The 18,463-nt window shown below is 38.6% G+C and overlaps 2 protein-coding genes across 5 annotated transcripts; both read right to left on the bottom strand.

Moving 5' to 3' along the window:
- Positions 1-95: 95 nt before the first annotated feature.
- pgap3 (post-GPI attachment to proteins phospholipase 3) lies at positions 96-7,027 on the bottom strand. Of its 2 annotated transcripts, none has more exons than XM_077626550.1 (8): positions 6,602-7,027; positions 5,322-5,419; positions 4,282-4,434; positions 4,122-4,184; positions 3,304-3,365; positions 3,081-3,217; positions 1,658-1,862; positions 96-903 (listed from the first exon to the last, which is right to left on the bottom strand). In XM_077626550.1, the coding sequence occupies exons 1-8, from the start codon at positions 6,816-6,818 to the stop codon at positions 876-878; spliced, it is 963 nt and encodes a 320-aa protein (XP_077482676.1). In that variant the 5' UTR covers positions 6,819-7,027; the 3' UTR covers positions 96-875. The 2 variants fall into 2 exon arrangements, with proteins under 2 accessions (XP_077482676.1, XP_077482674.1); XM_077626548.1 differs by having other exon boundaries at positions 96-883.
- Positions 7,028-8,000: 973 nt separating this feature from the next.
- On the bottom strand, positions 8,001-18,144 carry mylpfb (myosin light chain, phosphorylatable, fast skeletal muscle b). 3 transcript variants are annotated; one of them, XM_077625566.1, is made up of 6 exons: positions 16,818-16,962; positions 10,369-10,467; positions 9,741-9,921; positions 8,787-8,865; positions 8,662-8,710; positions 8,001-8,561 (listed from the first exon to the last, which is right to left on the bottom strand). In XM_077625566.1, exons 2-6 carry the CDS (start codon positions 10,402-10,404, stop codon positions 8,460-8,462), a joined length of 447 nt encoding a protein of 148 aa, XP_077481692.1. In that variant the 5' UTR covers positions 10,405-10,467; positions 16,818-16,962; the 3' UTR covers positions 8,001-8,459. The 3 variants fall into 3 exon arrangements, with proteins under 3 accessions (XP_077481692.1, XP_077481691.1, XP_077481690.1); XM_077625565.1 differs by lacking the exon at positions 16,818-16,962 and adding an exon at positions 12,022-12,167; XM_077625564.1 differs by lacking the exons at positions 8,001-8,561; positions 8,662-8,710; positions 8,787-8,865; positions 9,741-9,921; positions 10,369-10,467 and adding exons at positions 14,750-15,396; positions 17,197-17,294; positions 18,045-18,144 and having other exon boundaries at positions 16,818-17,124.
- Between the last annotated feature and the right edge of the window lie 319 nt (positions 18,145-18,463).

Here is an 18,463-nt window from a genome sequence, read left to right as displayed (position 1 = left end):
TATTTTATTTATTTATTTTATTTTTTAAATATGCAGTTTGCACATTCCATCCAATTGAAATAAGTTTTTTCCCGACACAACAAAACTACGCAAGGTTCATCATTTAGAATAATATTTTTATTTTTTACTGATTTAATGTGCGTGAAAGGTGACTAAGAGGCAATACATGTGCATTGAAATTGACACAGTATGTTTAAAAAAAAGGTTGAGAGAAGAAGCAATGTAATCTCATAACTCGTTGACTGCCATTGATGACAATAGACATCCAATCCATTTGAAGTGGGAGCACTGGCCCCCACTTCAAATGGATTGGACGTCTACTAGTAATAAACTCTTTAAAATAGCAGACAGATGAAAAAAAGCCACATGTTTGGACGTCGAGCGCCATCAACGGCACTACTTTCAAAAGGCAATCTAGGTGAATCAAATAAATTCAATTTCATAATGGTCAAGCACTTCCCACTTGAGGTAAAATTAAAAAGAAAAAGCACTTAAATCAATTAAATAAATAATCATTAGGGGGGCAGGAGACACCAAAGGCACAAAATAAAGAAAATATTCCAGTTAGCCAAAATGTGATGATTGTGACGCCACCTATCGAGCAAAACTGTGAACTGCATTTACACAAACTCCATAAAAAAAGGATTGTCACATTTTAAATCATTTCCACATAGGCATAAAGAAAATAAAATGAAATAAATAGCAAGAATAAAAGAATGTAAATAGTTGTGCCTGATGAGAAGTGTCATGCAGGTCACGCAGGAGGCGGGGCAAGTTCCGCGTAAGGGCATCCGGTGGTGGAGACACGAGGCTCCGCCCCTACTCCACTTTGACACCCATCTTCTCAGTGTTGAGCAAGTAAAGGCTGTCTTCTATCAGGAAACTGAAGGAGCCAAAAGAAACCTGTTAAGAATTTGCAAGATACAATTACAGTAATAACCCCTCCATCCCAAGGGGCGGGACCTTTCAGCACCAGACCCGCCCCCTCTCAATAATTGAACTAGCAGAAAGTATAATTGGGAAATGGAAGGAAAAAAAACTGTGGCATGTTTTGGGGATGTGGGAGGAAAACAGTGTACCCAGAGAAAACCCACGCATGCCCGGGGAGAACATGTGAACCGACCTGGGATTGAACCCCCGATCCCAGAACTGTCAGGCCAACGCGCTAACCACTTGGGTACCGTATGCTATGTTTTCATTCTTTAGTCAAATTCAAAACCTATTTTCATTTAATAGTATTCTACATTTTCATTCCTTTTTAGTCCAATTTAATACTGCCTTCATTCCTTCTCTAGTTACTAAAACTTTATGTTTTTATTTACCTTTGTTTAATCAAATCCAAAATACCTTATTTAATTTTTTGGCATTTTTTTTTTTTTAGTATTTGTCTTTTATTACATCCGATCCTGTTTTGAGTCATCTTCCACCAAATTTACTCCTTAGCTATTTTCATTCTTCCGAGAAATGTAATAGTATTTCCTGTTTTCATTCTTTCTTAGCCAAACATAATCACAATTCCTGCTTTGTTTCTTATTTTCCAATGTGACCTCCCCCTTGTTTTCATTCTCCTCCAGTCAAATTGACTATAAATGTGTACCTCCCATTTTCATTTACAGTCAGATGAACAAAATATTAAGAATAAATAGAGCGTCCCGACCTGTAGAAAAGGACGTGCACTGGAATGGTGCTGAGGTGCCAGAGGGCGTGAGCATCCAGAATCCAGAGCAATGGTGGGAAGTCCAGCAGTTCTAGCAGGACCAGGCCATGAAGCAGCAAAACCACCAGGACGCACTTCCACCAGTAGGGCAGTGTGCGCCGGTTGCTCCAGCACCAGAACAGCCACCACAGTAGGTTCACCATGCCTGCAAAACCCAATAAAATGAACGCTGTCACACAAACTAGGAAGCGTTTGACACTCTTGTTGCTGCCACTAAAATTTGGATACTCACAAAAGTATTCTATACAATTTTAGAAGCTGCATAAATAAAAAAATATATAATTTGTCTTAACTCCATCATTGTTTCTCCATTGTTGGACATCATTCTTGACAAAAAAATTAAACATTGTCCCAGAGTGAACAGGTTCAAATTAGATATCTAGCCTTGTCATTGACAGGGAACGAGTTAAAATATAACATTTGGGGGTGGGCAAGTTGGTTTTGTTTTTATTTGTATTCGACTTCAGTCTACAATAGTTGTTCTGTCCTTTCGTTTGCATATAAACCACTGAAAACCGCAAAGAAGTTGGCGCTGTCCTTATAAACGCTACAGTAATAGAATGACTTTAATCTAGTAATTTTACAAATGTTTGTATTAAATATTAATTAAATTTAATATTATATCAAAAAGCAGTGTTGTGTTTATACAGACTATGTGTACAGTTGTGGTCAAAAGTTTACATACACTTGTGAAGAACATAATGTATGGCTCTCTAGAGTTTCCAGTTATTTCAACAACTCTGATTTTTCTCTGATAGAGTGATTGGAACAGATACTTCTTTGTCACAAAAAAAAAATCATGAAGTTTGGTTCTTTTATGACTATATTTTGGGTTAACAGAAAAAGTGATCAAATCTGCTGGGCCTCTTAACTTCTTGTGGGTGATTATGAGTGACTACTGGTGACTTCTCTGAGGCCATTTAAATAGGGCTCATTGGATGCAAACGCCCACAAACACTACAATGGGAAAGTCAAAGGAGCTCAGCATGGATCTGAAAAAGCGAATCCTAGACTTGAACAAGTCAGGAAAGTCACTTGGAGCCTAACTGGAAACTCAAGAGAGCCATGACATTATGTTCTTCACAAGTGTATGTAAACTTTTGACCACAACTGTAAATACCTTTGACAACTTCTGTTAGATCCACCTATCAGCAGTGACAGTAAGTAAAGCATCTTATTATTATAAAATATTTTTATATGAAGCATTTTGACGTCAATTTCGACTAACGGGGAAAAGCGATTTCTGGGGAAGGAAGCGTAGGAGCGGAAGTTGAACTCGAAACTAAAGGCCTCCGTCGATCACGTTCAGATACAACATTAACATTTCAGGCTTGATACTTTACAACCCTATTTGGCCACATACCGAAGGAGATATTGGCAGCCATGTTGTAACTGTAGTCAAAACTGACGAAGGTCAAGTAGGACACGTGTGACGTGAAGACCAAGATGAGCACTACTCCCACGATGCTGGACACCACCGGGTGCTTCAGACCCAGTGTTCTGGGGGGGAAAAAACGGATTTAGCAAGAATGTGTGGACTGTAGAACCAAAAAAGTCACTTTTAAATAACTTTGGATCAGAATTACCTGACACAACATAAGTAAATGGAGTAGAGAATGACTGCAGTAGCGCAGAAATAATCCATTTTCTGCAAAAGAATATAAAACCAGATCAAGATGAGTTAAGATCGTAGCTTAGGACAGTGTTGTTAAAAGTCATACAATGTAATATTCAGAGAGAAAAATGAATATGAATATAACGAGATTAAAACTGAACTATTACAAGGTTAAAAGCAATATAAAATGAACATTAAATTATAGATTATACTATAACTAACCTTGTGTGTGGTTCCAGTTTTATCTAGGTCTACATTGTCTTTTTCTGTGTCTGTGCTTGGTACTGCTACAAACTAAATTTCCTGAACACGGGATGAATAAAAATGTATCTAATCTAATCTAATTTAACAAGATTCAGATTGTGAAACAGTCGTTTTGTTTTCTCTAACATGAACCGGAAGTTGTTTAGTGTCTCGGGCATCAACTTTTGCTGACGTAAAGTCTGTGTGAGCACATTTTTTGGGGTAATATTAGGAGATTTAAGTCATTTTGGAGAAATGTTATAAATTTATGCGATTAAAAACATGATGTCACTTATTTTTGCATCACTCGAGTTGTTCAGGGTCCGCAGACATCAACTTTTGTCGACATTAGGTCAGTGTGAAAAATTAGATTTTGGAATCATTTTGGAGGTTTATCTGATGCTTGCTGATAAAATTTTGATGAGAATGACTATTATTAATACAGGCGACATAGTTTTAAAATAAAAGATTTTCAGATGGTGGTGCCCCTTGAGATTTTTTCAATGCAAAAAGGTTGGGAAACACTGGCTTAGGAGATATAATGACCTCAGTGAGGAATGTCTCCCGGGTGTGGAACACCGTGGACCAGAACCAAGCGTTGAGTGACACCTGCAAAAAAGAGCACACGGATTGAAGTGTTAAAAGGGGAAAAAAAATCGGACTGAATTTTACTTGATTTTTTTTGGACGGCGCGAGGTTGTGAGACCAGAGAGAAGGCGTTGATGGTGTGGAACATGGGACTCTGGCGCGGCACGGTGCTTCGGTAACGCAGCATCATGAGAAGGCATGCCAGGCCGTTGAGGAGAGAGGCCAGGGCGGATGCCGGCTCCTCGAAGCATAGGAATCGGGCGAATGGCCACTGCGAGAAATGAAATGTTGACATCATCATCTCAATATGTTCGAATGTTGCCGTGCAGAGCGGAAGGGTTGTTGTTAGTTTGAGTTATTCATAAAAGAAGACTTTTTGTCTGTCATTTTGGGTGACTGGGAGAGATGAAATCAATTCATGTTGTTTCTTAAGAGAAACATTGCTTGTGAGTTTATACAATTCAGTTTGGAGTGAGAATTTATGGAACAAATTTGGCGATTTTAACAATAATTCATTATTTCAAAAATCATTTTTTCATAGCTATAAAAATAATAAAAAATAATTAATAAAACTAAAATGAATGAAAACAGAAACACATTGGGTACAGCCACGAGGAAAATTTCATTTTTTTTTTTTCATAGTACCGTATTTTCAGGACTATAAGTTGCATTTTTTCGTCGTTTGGCTAAGTCTACAACTTATACTCAGGTGCAACTTATTACATCATGGTTTTTTATTCCATATTTAAAAAAAAAGTTAATATCTTACAATAAAATATGCCTTTTTTTGTATGATGTTCCCAATTTTACGATTACTTTAAGGTATCGCATTTGTTCTTTGTTTCTGATCAATTGAAAAATTGTCCCCCCCCCCAAAAATGCAATTTATACTGCAATTTTTCCCTCTTTCATTGTGCATATTCTTTGTTAGTGCGATTTATACTCAGGTGCAAGTTTTAGTCTGAAAAATACGGAATTTAACCCATTTGCTGGAGTTATCGTCAATGGCAGCTAATGAGTTAAATGTGTGCTCTCCAAAAAAAAGCCATGAAAGGGTTAATCGTGAAAATTGAACTTTCACTTTGTCAGGCTCTGTGTAATTTGTTCTGACTCGTATAGAGTGGTCTTGAACACACCACTAGCAAAGAGATTTCCAACCTTGCCATGGAATTGTGGGATTTCGAAGCCATCAGCCTGGTAAAGATCCACAGTGGTCCACATGCACTCGTATCGACAGTCATCACGACAAGTCCAGCCTGGGGGCAAAAAATATAATATCGGGAGAAAACTTAGGACAGGCAGTCGCAAAAATGCAAGTGCAACTGGCAATAAGAAAACGGTAAAAATGACAACGAAACTAGATGTTTGCACTAAGTCTCTGCATAAACTTGCTAGACAAGAAAAACTTGTTTTCATAATCTCAGGGGGTGCCATTTTTTCCTGTTGGTGTGACTAGAGACATTCATTCATTCATTTTCCTTACCACTTCTCCACAGAAGGGTCGCGGGTGGTGCTGGAGCCTATCCCAGTTAACTACGGGTACCAGGCGGGGCAGCCAATCACAGGGCATTTATGCTCACACTCCTAACCTAGGGGCAATGTTCAACCAGCCTACCATGCATGTTTTTAGGAATGTGGGAGGAAACTGGAGTCCCTGGAGAAAACCCACACAAGCCCGAGGAGAACATGCAAACTCCCTACAGGATGGTCCAGACCTGGGATCGACCCCCGATCTCAGAACTGTGGGGCCGACACACTAACCACTCACCCGCCACTGGACCGCTACAGTTCAATCAGTTTAAATAAAATAAAACAAATATCCACTTCCCAATAAAACCTATGAAATTGAAAATATCAAATAGACACATTGAAACCATTAGAAACAATTGAAATAGGCCCATTCAATAATGAATAGAAACAGTCTCAATGAAAATCAATTACTGACTCACATTTAAGTTAAAAGATCAAAAGTAATTTAAATTTTGGGTAAGGATTTAGAAAGCTAGATTAGTTATTGGGAATTGTGCATTACATTATACATAGAAAAGGACAGGATGGGTCTTTCTAGAATAATTATACGTACATGACTCTGAATGGCTTACGTCACAAGAGAGCGACTGCTATGTTATTGTAATGCCCATTTTCAGTCCTAGAGGGCGACAGACGCTACGAACTGCAGTTTAGAAGTGAAATATTTACCAACACCTGCAATTATGACATCTTTTTACTCTAGAAAATGTTTTGTTTTACTAAAAAACGTGCTAATTTTCAACAAATATTCATTTTTGTCGATTTTTTTTTAAATAAATCACATTTTCATCAAACCTGCAACGCGTAATTTATTCGCGCGACTTTTTCCAAATGTGTTCACTAAACTCATTTAGCGTCAAATTTATGAGTTAGCTCTATAAAAGGCTACTGGAAAAACAACAATTCACCTGTCAGCGCCATGTAACGCGGCTGGACCGTCTGGTACCACCGTAGCCGCGCTCCGGTGCAGTTGCTCTGGACGCAATTCTTTACGCAGTCCCGGTAAATCGGTTCTTTGTCACCCTGGGAGGCCTCGGCGGTGGTCGTCCACATTAGAAGCACGACCAGCGCCACCGTAGCCGGTGAGACAGATGTGCGGCGGGGGGACAGCGGCGACGACGCCATTGTGTTGCTTGTGATGCTAGAGTGGGGCTTCACGAAGGCACGACGAGGGGAAAAACTTTCGAGGGATTCCGGAACCGACGGTCCACATTAGCAGGCTGCCGTTAGTGCGTAGTGAAGCTTTAAAATGGTGAACTGATAAAATCCCGGTAACAATCAAAGGTAGCCCCCCCACGCTTTGAAAACATGTCAAAAGGCATGTAAAACTTTCACTTCCTGTTTGCGTTTTCAACCTAAATGATGACAATATGGGGTTGTGCAGGTTATTTTAACAGGGTGCGTTTGTTTATCTTTGTCTAATATTTAGAGACAAAATATAACCTAATAACTATGGTAGTTGTTACCAAGAATGTTTTTTAGTAAAGCTAATAAGCGTTGAGGTTGTTATATTTTGAAGGGGTTTGCGTGCTTCTTTAAAGTCACGTGGTACTGACAAAACTGGAATTTTTACCTAAAATGTATATGTATTATATATATATATATATATATATATATATATATATATATATATATATATATATATATATAGAGAGAGAGAGAGAGAGAGAGAGAGAGAGAGAGATAGATGTATATATATTTGCTTATTTATATGAAGCAAATAAATAACTAATAAATATAAGTATTCCAAGTGATTTTATATATATTATTTATATATATATTTATATATATATATATATATATATATATATATATATATATATATATATATATATATAGTCGTCATTATACAATTATACAACAACAAACAAACTGACAAATAAATAAGTAATAAATATAAGTAGTCCAAGTGATTTTATGGGCATGCTCACAAGACTTGCTATACTCTTTATACATACTATATATATATATATATATATATATATATATATATATATATATATATATATATATATATATATATATATATTTATATATATATATATATATATATATATATATATATATATACATATACATATATATATATATATATATATATATATATATATACATATACATATATATATATATATATAATATACATATGTGTATGTATTTTTAACTCGTCGGCGGCCTTCGACGACGCTCGACGACCAAACCGTTTTCGTTAATTCATTCAAAATGTGTGAAAAGTGTCTCAAAACTTTTGACCAAGGGTTTATTGATTCAAAAGTGAAATGAAGCAAAAATAAAAACACTGCATAATACGAAAGACAGTGGCTTTTATTAGTACTTCTTTCTTTGTTACAGCAGAGACGTGAAGCGTCACAACAACAGGTGGCAATTGGAATTGAGAAGAAATTGTCGTTTTCCCGTTCAAGTAAGACGAAAGGGGGGCGGGACTATTTTAGCACGAGACCCCGCCTCTCGTCCTCCGTACGATAAAAACCTGAAATCGTATCCGATGTTGAGGCTAGCAGACCAAAGAGGTCAGACTGCTAGCTTGTTTCAAGCTGCGCGCGCTGCTAGCCTTAACGAAACGCAAAGCGATTTTTTTATTTGAAATTTGAAAAGGATTCCCATGTCAGTACCCGCGTACAAACGCCACGCTTCAGTTCCTCTCACTTTGAGTCCGAGTGAGCTGGCAAGCGGAACCGAGCGAACGTGGGTGCAAGTTAGAGATACGGTTTGGCGAAGAAGTGAGGCGGAATTTGGGTGGGATTATTACTCTTCTTTTTCCTCTCCGTGGGTGATGACGTAGCAGATGTTCTTGTAGTCCACGTTGCCGGCGACGTCCGGGGGGAACGCGGCCCACAGGTTGGTCATCTGGAGGAAAATGTGAAAAACAAATCATTTTGTATCCATTTTCGGGTTTGATACCCTGTGGAATGACAAGGTAATGATAACAAGTGATTAAAAATCTGACCTCCTCAGGGGTAAACCTGTCGCACTGGGTGGTCAGGAGCTCCTCAAGGCTGAAGAAGGAAAATAATTCATAATATTTATACAAGGGACTACGTCAATTCAAGGCAAACACATTGGAGAACTTACAATTCTTTCTTGATGGAGCCGGTAGCTTCGGGATCCAAGACCTTGAACGCGCTCACGATGACGTCCTCGGGGTCAGCACCTGTAGGAGAACCAAATCAAATAAAAGTACTCTTAGAAGTACATGCTAGGGCAATGGTGTCAGACTCGGGTTGGTTCGCGGGCCACTTTAACGTCAACTTGATTTCACGTGGGCCGGACCATTTTAGATATAATATTTAGATTATTATTTTTTTATAAATGGATTAAAAGCCCTGAATATTCAGTTTTTTATAGATCTAAAATAATGTTTATTTTAGCTTTTTTATATATATTTTTAGATTTTACAAAATGATTTTTGAACTAAAAACACAGAAAAAATGGATAAAAAAATTACAATTATTGATTTAAAAGGGGGAAAATCAGGAAATTTAATATACATCTATACTCTTCATTTTAATTTGATCCTAAAACAAAAAGTCGCCACTCATGATTTACTTTCTCGGGCCGCAAAAAAATGATGCAGCGGGCCAGATTTGGCCCCCGGGCCGCCCGGTTCTGATATCTGAAAAGCTCCAGTGTTTGTATTTAAGCTCCAGTATTTGTATTTGATCATTAAATGCTGCTAGGAAGTGGATTTTACCCGTTGAAGGCGCTACGAGAAAATGCACGGACCGCCACTGGTGGATTAACCCAAGAACTGTGAGGCCAACACTCAAACCGCTCCCCCCACAATATTTATGTATTTATATAGTTGACGAATTTCAACTAGCATCTTTTGATTTCAACATGTTGTCATGTGTTGACCCCTAGCTTAAGTAACTCCATCAACTGTTAATGATGAGAAGTGCAAGAGTATGTAGGCAGAGTTCCTTGTGTGGGCCATATTCAAGGTTATTTTTATGTGACAAGCAAAACTGGGAAGCGGTTTGGACATATTGATTAGATGTTGGAAGGTGGAGTGTGTGACAAACTGACCCTTGAGCTTCTCGCCGAACATGGTGAGGAAGACAGTGAAGTTGATGGGTCCGCTGGCCTCCTTGACCATGGCCTCCAGCTCCTCGTTCTTGACGTTGAGTTGCCCCATGGTGGCCAACACGTCCCTCAGGTCGTCCTTGCTGATGATCCCATCCCTGTTCTGGTCGATGATTGTGAAAGCCTGCCGGCGAACACGACACCGACGTCAAACACGCTCGCAAATGCGACACCGGAGACTTGGCAGCTGTTCCCACACTTGTTTTTCGGAGGTGTTAAAATGGTGTCGGAATGCTAGGCGGGCCCGTCGTGACATTCAAGCTCGGGATGGATTACAGCTAACCTCGCCCTTGCGATGTTCCGTCACCTCGGAGGCCTTCGAGGGGCATCGCGGCATTTGAGGGTCGGGTGCCCCCGAAAGACCCCGTCTTTACTCGGATCATCGACGACATCCACGTTACTGTTTGTCAATCGTCTCAATTTTACTCTTCCTGCTTTTATTGAGCGCTAATTCCATCAGCTGTTGAGCAGCATTCCAACGAGGTCACCAGAGGGTCGCTAGAACCGATGTCCCACCCCCCAATGCCTCCACCCAATTCGCGAGTCATCGTTTTTTTTAATGTGTTGTTACCTCTTTGTACTCCTGGATTTGGCTCTGCTCAAACATGGAGAAGACGTTGGAGGATCCACCCTCACCCTGCTGCTGCCTCCTCTTGGCCTTCTTGGGTGCCTAAGGTGAGACATGCCAACACTGGGTTAACTCATTGACTGCCATTGACAGTGATAAAGGTCCAATCTAGTTTTAGCAACAATTCCACTTCAAATGGATTGGACGTCTACGAGTGACAAACTTATTTCAGGTCACGCACCGTATAATTGGAGGAGATAACTTTGACAAGGCACAAGAATTCCGATTTAAATTGGGCATCACAGCAATTGCCTGAATTTAAGATGGAGTCAGAAGCCAAATGTTAGGGGGCTTAAAATTGATCCATGGTGGACACCAACTTTTGCCCAAAGTCAGCTGGAACCCTTGTGAAATTTAGTTTTTTTAAGACAACTTTTATGTCCAGAAAACAAAGAACACCAACAAAAACATTGGTTTGAACCATTTAAAATGTAAAATTAGATGAATAAATAAAAAACCTAACAGAAAAATGTCCCCATAGGTTAGACCCCTTAAACCACGTGTCAAAGTGGCGGCCCGGGGGCCAAATCTGGCCCGTCGCGTCATTTTGTGTGGCCCAGGAAAGTAATTCATGAGTGCCGACTTTGTTTTAAAAAAATATACGTATATTCAAATGAAGAGTGTAGATGTATATTAAATTTCCTGATTTTCCCCCTTTTAAATCAATAATTGTCATTTTTTAATCATTTTTTTCTGTGTTTTTATTTCAAAAATCATTTTGTAAAATCTAAAAATATATATAAAAAAAGCAAAAATAAACATTGTTTTAGATCTATAAAAAACTGAATATTGAGGGCTTTTAATCCATTTATTAAAAAAAAACCAAAATATTATATCTAAAATGGTCTGGCCCACATGAAATCGAGTTGACGTTAACGCGGCTCGCGAACCAACCCGAGTCTGACACCCCTGCCTTAAACACTTTGAGAAAAAAAGAACTGATAACTACTATATATAAACCTAAACAAACGCCTAAAGTCGTCACTAAAGTCTTAATTGAAAAACACATGACCCCCAAATAAACATAAAAATACCCTAAAAATATACATTTTAAAAAGTACACTATCTAAACCTAAAGTGATAATTGACAGCCAAACTATTGATGCCAATAAACGTCCAATCAAACGATTGCTTAGAGCTCCTCCCAGTTCAAATGTATTGAACAACTATTGCCATTAACGGCAGTCATAGAGTAAAACTAACCACTTAGTATATCTGAAATAATTATTTTTGTTTAATTTGTTTAGTTTTAATGTATTTTAATAATTTATTTTATTTTAAATTATTATTTTTAAACACGTCTTTTTGAATTTTATTTAGTTAGTTATCTTTTTAAAAAAAATATTATTATTGCAATCACAAAATAGGTTACGGGCAACACTAATACTACAAATAAAACCCTCTCTTGAAAAATATAATAAAAATATTGAAGAAATGTTTTTTTAAATTGGTGCATGAAAGGTTAAGGCTTTTAAAACCTACCTGAATAAATTGAATGCATAAATTGGAAGGGTTTTTAAGAAAAATGCTGATTTAAATAAATGGAATTGATGGATGGATTCTTCCATCGATTATTGAAAATTTAGGCAAACTCACCATCTCTCAAGTTTGTCGGGTCGTAGTTGGTCAAGAAGAGAAGCCTGCGCCAAGCCGATGTGACTGACATGGATGCGACGGACCCCTTTGGGGCTTTTATACAGGCCCGCGTGGGACTAACTTTAGCCGCGCCATCAGGTTTGGCAGCAAAACGGCGCCAAGGGCGAAAGCAAGAGAAAAAGGGGCGGGGCCAGGAGGTGGCGGGGACCCGATCGGCTGACCGCCCTTTCCAAAATTGGCATCGGGAGTCTCGGAATGAGGGGAATTCCACGAAGAGCCCGCCGACTGATTTCATCGGACCCCAAAAATGCCTCGATACCAAGTCTTTAAGTGGCGAATGCGCGTCGCATATCCGAGTTTCATCACCTGTCGGGGAGATGAGTGGTAGAAGGATTTATAAACAGCCGTGAAATTTGAAAACAGTTGGCTTTGGGTCAACGCCAGGGACGGCGTTGAGAAATGTTAAGCACGTCCTACGAGGCTAATGCTAATCAAAGCTGGGAGAGCTGGAAAAAAAGAACTTTTCAGCAAATGACTTAAAGCAAGGGTGTCAAATTCGGGTTTCAAACTCGATTTTAAGTGAGCCGGACCATTTTAGATACAATTTTTGGATATTTTTTTATTTTCATTTTTTTATCGGATTAAAAAAACTGGATCAAAACCCTTAAATAATCCCTTTTAAACAGATCTAAAACAATTTTTATTAGTACTTTTTTTTCTTAGTAAGGGAAAATCATTTGTTTTTCATTTCAAAAGGAAACAAAATATTTTTTTAATTATGTTAAATTATTAGCAGAACACAGAAAATATTTTGCTATATTTATTTTTTAGATTTTACTAAATGCTTTTTCAACTAAAAACACAAAAAAAATATTGGCTTGAAAAATGTGCAATTATTGATTTAAAAAGGGTGAAAATTAGGAAATATAATATACATCTATAATCTTCATTTGAATTTGATCCTAAAACAGAAAATCGGCACTCCTTATTTACTTTTTCAGGCCGCACAAAATCATTTGGCGGGCCATATTTGGCCCCAGGGCCGCCACTTTGACACCTGTGACTTAAAGGGTACTTCTTGGGGTTGGACTAATTTGGGTGGCATGCTCAATTTAGTCTTTCCAAACCAACCATTTGACTCCACCATATAGGAGCTTCACTGGGGGTTGTCAATCATGCTAACGTGCGGTTAAGGCAGGTGTGAAAAACTTTATTTAAAAAAATCTTGGAGACGCTGAGAGAAAAAGATGTCGAGATGGGATGGACATGATGGTAAATTGCGTTTTTGTTCAGGTTTTATCAGAAGGAAGGAAAGGTTAGCTGAAGGTTAGCGGCTGAGAAGCGGCGTCCAGCGTGAAGGTGAAAACAGTGGGACAGAAAGACCATAAAACTAGGACAGCTGGACACACCAAAATAGCCACGAGCTCACCCTCTCTTTCTCTACCAATTTGGGTTTTGAAAATGGCACTACTTGCTAAATCTTTAACTCGTTTGCTGGGTTTAACGATTGAATTGATCGTTTGATTGCTGCCAGTCCTTCCCGTTTCAAACATATTGAATGTCTACTAGCTGAAAACACAATTTTTCAATTTACAGCACAAGGATAATTGGATGCCACATGATTGGACGTCCATCACCGTCAACATGATTAACCTCTTAATGCCTTAAATAAATTTGCATTGGAGGAACAGACAATAGTATTTATATAGTATCAATTTAAAAAAAAAACAATAGAAAAATAGAGCTAAAAATGAGAATATCCTAAAAAGAAAAAAAATGAATGTCAATGTAGAATAATCTCATCTCATTTTCTGAACCACTTTATCCTCGCTAGGGTGGCGGGGGTGCTGGAGCCCATCCCAGCTGACTTCGGGCCAGAGGCGGGGGACACCCCGAACTGGTGACCAGCCAATCGCAGGGCACGAGGAGACAAACAACCATTCACGCTCACACTCGTACCTAGGGGCAATCTAGAGTGTCTAATCAGTCTACCATGCATGTCTTTGGAATGTGGGAGGCAACGGGAGTACCCGGAAAAAAACCCACGTATGCTCAGGGAGAACATGCAAACTCCACATAGGTCACATGTGTCAAAGTGGCGGCCCGGGGGCCAAATCTGGCCCACCGCATCATTTTTTGTGGCCCAGGAAAGTAAATCATACGTGCCGACTTTCTGTTTTAGGGTCAAATTAAAATGAAGAGTATAGATGTATATTAAATTTCCTGATTTTCCTCCTTTTAAATCAATAATTGTAATTTTTTAATCAATTTTTTTCTGTTTTTAGTTCAAAAATCATTTTGTAAAATCTAAAAATATATTTTAAAAAAGCTAAAATAAACATTGTTTTAGATCTATAAAAAATGAATATTCAGGGATTTTAATCTAGTTCTTTTAATCCATTTATTTAAAAAAAATCTTAATATAATATCTAAAATGGTCCGGCCCACGTGAAATCACGTTGACGTTAAAGCGACCCGCGAACCAACCCAAGTTTGACACCCTTGACATAGGTGGACTGACCTGGAGTTGAACCCGGGTCCCCCACTGTGAGGCCAAAGCGCTAACCACTCATCCACCTGGCCACCATGGAGAACAATTAATAAGAACAAATACCTTACAATTTTAAGAAATTTATAATACATTTGAAAAATAATAATATTAAGTTCCTCCCTTTTATATGTATGTATTCATTCATTCATCTTTCATACAGTACAGTTCAAGTACATATTTTACAAGCTGAGCTGATAGCTCCTCCCATTTCAAATGAATTGGGCATCTTTATTTGGTTAATGATATAAAAAAAGTGAAAAAATTCATCCATAGATGATTTTTTAAAAGGTAGTTTTAAATGAGACTATGAATTATAAGCTCGTTTTTTGCTTGAAATGACTTGCTGGAAATTCAAATGGGACCAGTTTACTCAAAACCGCTCAAATCTATCAAGTTGTTCTTCGGCGCCACTTCGGCGGATCGGCCGCTTCTCGACCAATCGGCGATCAGTTCCTTAATTTCCTTTCCGAAATCCTGGTGTAATTTATTAAATTCTTCCCAGTCGGTCCCCAAACGCAGCGTCGACAAGTCGCCGGTGGGCGGCGGGGGGCCGTCGATGGGCACCACATTGGCGGTCCTCTTGGGCCAAAGTTTGGGAGATCTCTTGACGTTGCATTTGAGGGCGATGGGCAGGGTTTGGAATTTCGGGGTGGAGATGGCGGTTGCGCCTAATATTTGGCGGTGGGTCAACTGCGGACTCGCGCCGAGGCCCTTGACCGCAGGTCTTGCTGGGCCCAGGGTGGACGCGGACGACTGCACGTTAAGTCGCGCGTTTGGGTTGGCAGCGCCGTTGGCCGGGTCACTGAACAATGCCGCTAATGTTTCTATTTAAGCAATAACAAAAAGAAAAAGTTATATTTTCAAATTTACTTTTGATAGAGAAAGGAAAAAAACAGGAAAACCACTATTTACGGTCGGTTGAAAAATATATTTTTATTTTGTATTCATCTTCAATTGGTTATTTTTGGGAGGGCTGTGCAAGAGTGGTTAGCACGTCAGCCTCACAGTTCTGGGGTTTTGGGTTCGAGCCCAGGTCAGTCCTCATTTAATTTTTTTTTTTTAATTCTATTAATTTTTGTAGTATTTTTGGATGCTATTTTTCTACATATTTAAATTAAAATAACAGGAAAATTATTTAGTTCTTCATTTTTTTCATTAAAAAAAATAAAAACAACTAAATGCAGTCCATGCAGCCCCCTGGAGGAGTGGTTAGACCCGCTTTGTGAGGATTTTGTTCGGGTACTCGGGTTTCTTCCCACATCATAAAAAGATACGCTCAAAATTTCCCCTAAGTATGCGTGTGCGCGTGATTGGTTGTCCGTCTCCTTGTACCCTGCGATTGGCTGGCCACTAATTCAGGGTGTCAATAGTTGGTTGGGATAGTCCCCAGCACCCCCCACACCCTTTGCAGTTCGGAAAATGAATGAAATAATAAACTAAATACCGTATTTTCATGACTATACAGCGCATCATATTTTTAGCCGCAGTGTCAGTAACAAGTGCTATTTCTGTATTTTACACACATAAAGGACGCACCGTTTTTATAGATGCAGCCAGGCATGGCAAAACATACACCATCTTAAACATACGGACACACGCTAAAAACACGTTTTTAAAAAGGCAACGGAAGCAAAACTGAGTTCGGTTGTACTTTATTTAGCCATTTTACAATGTACTCACGTCATAATTTCATTTTCGTGACTTCCGTGAAAAAAGCCATCCGGTCGCTTGACATACGCCTCACGTAGCCATAATCTCATGTTGCGGTTCGATATTCATCCATATATAATATATATATAGTTCGCAGTCTAGCTTTGAATGCTCTGTTGACGCCAACGTCTAGCGGCAGGATTTCTTTTGTAAATACAGCCGGAATGACTGTGAGCACCAAATTAGTGTGCTCGCCGTCATACTGGGTGTATTGACAAAAGAACTATATATCTCAGCAGTCACTGCGCAGTACTTTTTCTACGGGAAAAATAGTAGAGTCGGGGGCTGCTTGCCGTAGTTGTGAGAGCTTTAGAGGATGGTGTACCCTATCGACTGATTTATTTGATTTTATCATGATAACATTTTTAGTATTGGTCCATATATAAAGCGCACTGGATTATAAGGCGCCCTGTCTATTTTGGAGAACATTTAACTTTTATGTGCGCCTTATAGTCGTGAAAATACGGTATCCCCCTCCCAATGTGTTTCCTTATTTAACACGAGTTTGACATCTGCGCTCAAGCCCACAACTCACCTTTGTACTTGGTCTCCAGGTCCATCACCAGCAACGCCAAATAGCCGTGATTGGCCGAAAGCAGCGCCTTGATCCAGCTCTCCTGCTCAGCCTGGTCCTCGGCGGCAAACTTGTACGGCCGCAGTCCCTCTGGCTCGCTCCACACCAGCGAAAAGGCGAACTGCTCTTCAGATTCGCACAGCTGCACGATGCAGCCGTCCAGAACGATGACGCCGACCAGGTCGCTGTCATCCGGGTGGTCCTTGTAGAAGAGGAGGTTGCCCTTCAACACAAACCAACGCTTGTGGTAGGAAGACCTGATGTCACCCTGAAGATGACAAAAAAAGAAAGCCCATAAAATGATTTGAACGCATTTCAGGAATTCACATGAACATTTTACCTTCTTAAAGAGATAGCCTTCTTTGTCCACAGGTGAGCTGCTTGATTCAAAATACGAGACAACCTTCTCATCTATCTTCATTTCATCGTAGGACCAACCTGTGGAAAACACGAGCGACCATTACAACACAATTAAGTCATTGACGGCTATAGACGTCAATGGCAGTGGTTTTTTTTTCGTCAATTGGTTTTCACTAGTTTACAAACACTGGTAGTTACACTTTCACTTTAGTAAAAGATTAGTACTTATTTAATTTATTTCTCCTCATTCCTCTACTACGTTTAGTACTTTAACACAAGTTGTCAGTACTTAGGTAGCTTTTTTTTTTTTTTTACAAAAGAAAACAATAAACAGTTGTGGACAAAACGAGGTTTCACTTGTTCTTAACATGTAAATATTTGAAATAATAAATGAGATTAATGTTCATTTTACTTTTAGTTGTTCTTATTTAACTTAAAAAACAGGTTGTGAGTATTTTTGCTACCCGTTTTACAGTTTAAAAAAAAAAGGAAACACTGAATTTTGACATCGAAACTTGCACTTTTCCGGGTTGTAACGACAATTCATTTCAAACTTTTCAAACGTATTGATATTTTTCGTTTCATATAAACAAAAAAATACTAGCAAAGACGGGTTTAATGGTAAACATTCAACGTTAAACGTACAATGTTGTGTAAAAAGGGCGAGTTAGTTTCCAAGGACCTCAAAACAAGCTTACTAAATATACACTACAAACGCCCTGTACTGTAAATATACACGTATCGACACTATTTCGTCATTAAAAAATCACATTAAATTAGGCATTTTGTGATTTTACGTAAAGAATTTATTTTTTTACTGGGACTCACCTGCATAAAAGGCGAAAGTATTGTTTGTTCTCTCGGGGCGTTGTGCACACCACTTCCGGGTTGAAAATAAACGCACATGAATGCGAAAATGTGTAATTATTTATTTATTTGTAAATTATTGTTGTCCTTGGACTAAATATAGTGGTTGCTGCTGTAAAATTGATTATAAAATTATTTGAAAACAAATGCTGTTCACTGCCCCTTTTCTTCAAATATCTCTAAACATAGGTGTATATTTTTTTGTCATCTGTGTAAATGCTAAAACATTTTGTTAGCATATATATTATAAAAAGTAAAGCACTCTTCATCTCTAAATAAAACAGTTTTGATACTCAATAAGATGATTAGAGACATTGTTGACTTTTTGTTGTTCTTTATAACTGATATTATTTGTTTGTTTGTTTTTCCTTTACATTTTT

Source organism: Stigmatopora argus, chromosome 18 (genome assembly GCF_051989625.1).
Source record: "Stigmatopora argus isolate UIUO_Sarg chromosome 18, RoL_Sarg_1.0, whole genome shotgun sequence".
NCBI classification, from domain to species: domain Eukaryota; kingdom Metazoa; phylum Chordata; class Actinopteri; order Syngnathiformes; family Syngnathidae; genus Stigmatopora; species Stigmatopora argus.
Note: the sequence above shows the minus strand (reverse complement) of the source record. Positions and strands in the feature narration are given on the sequence as shown.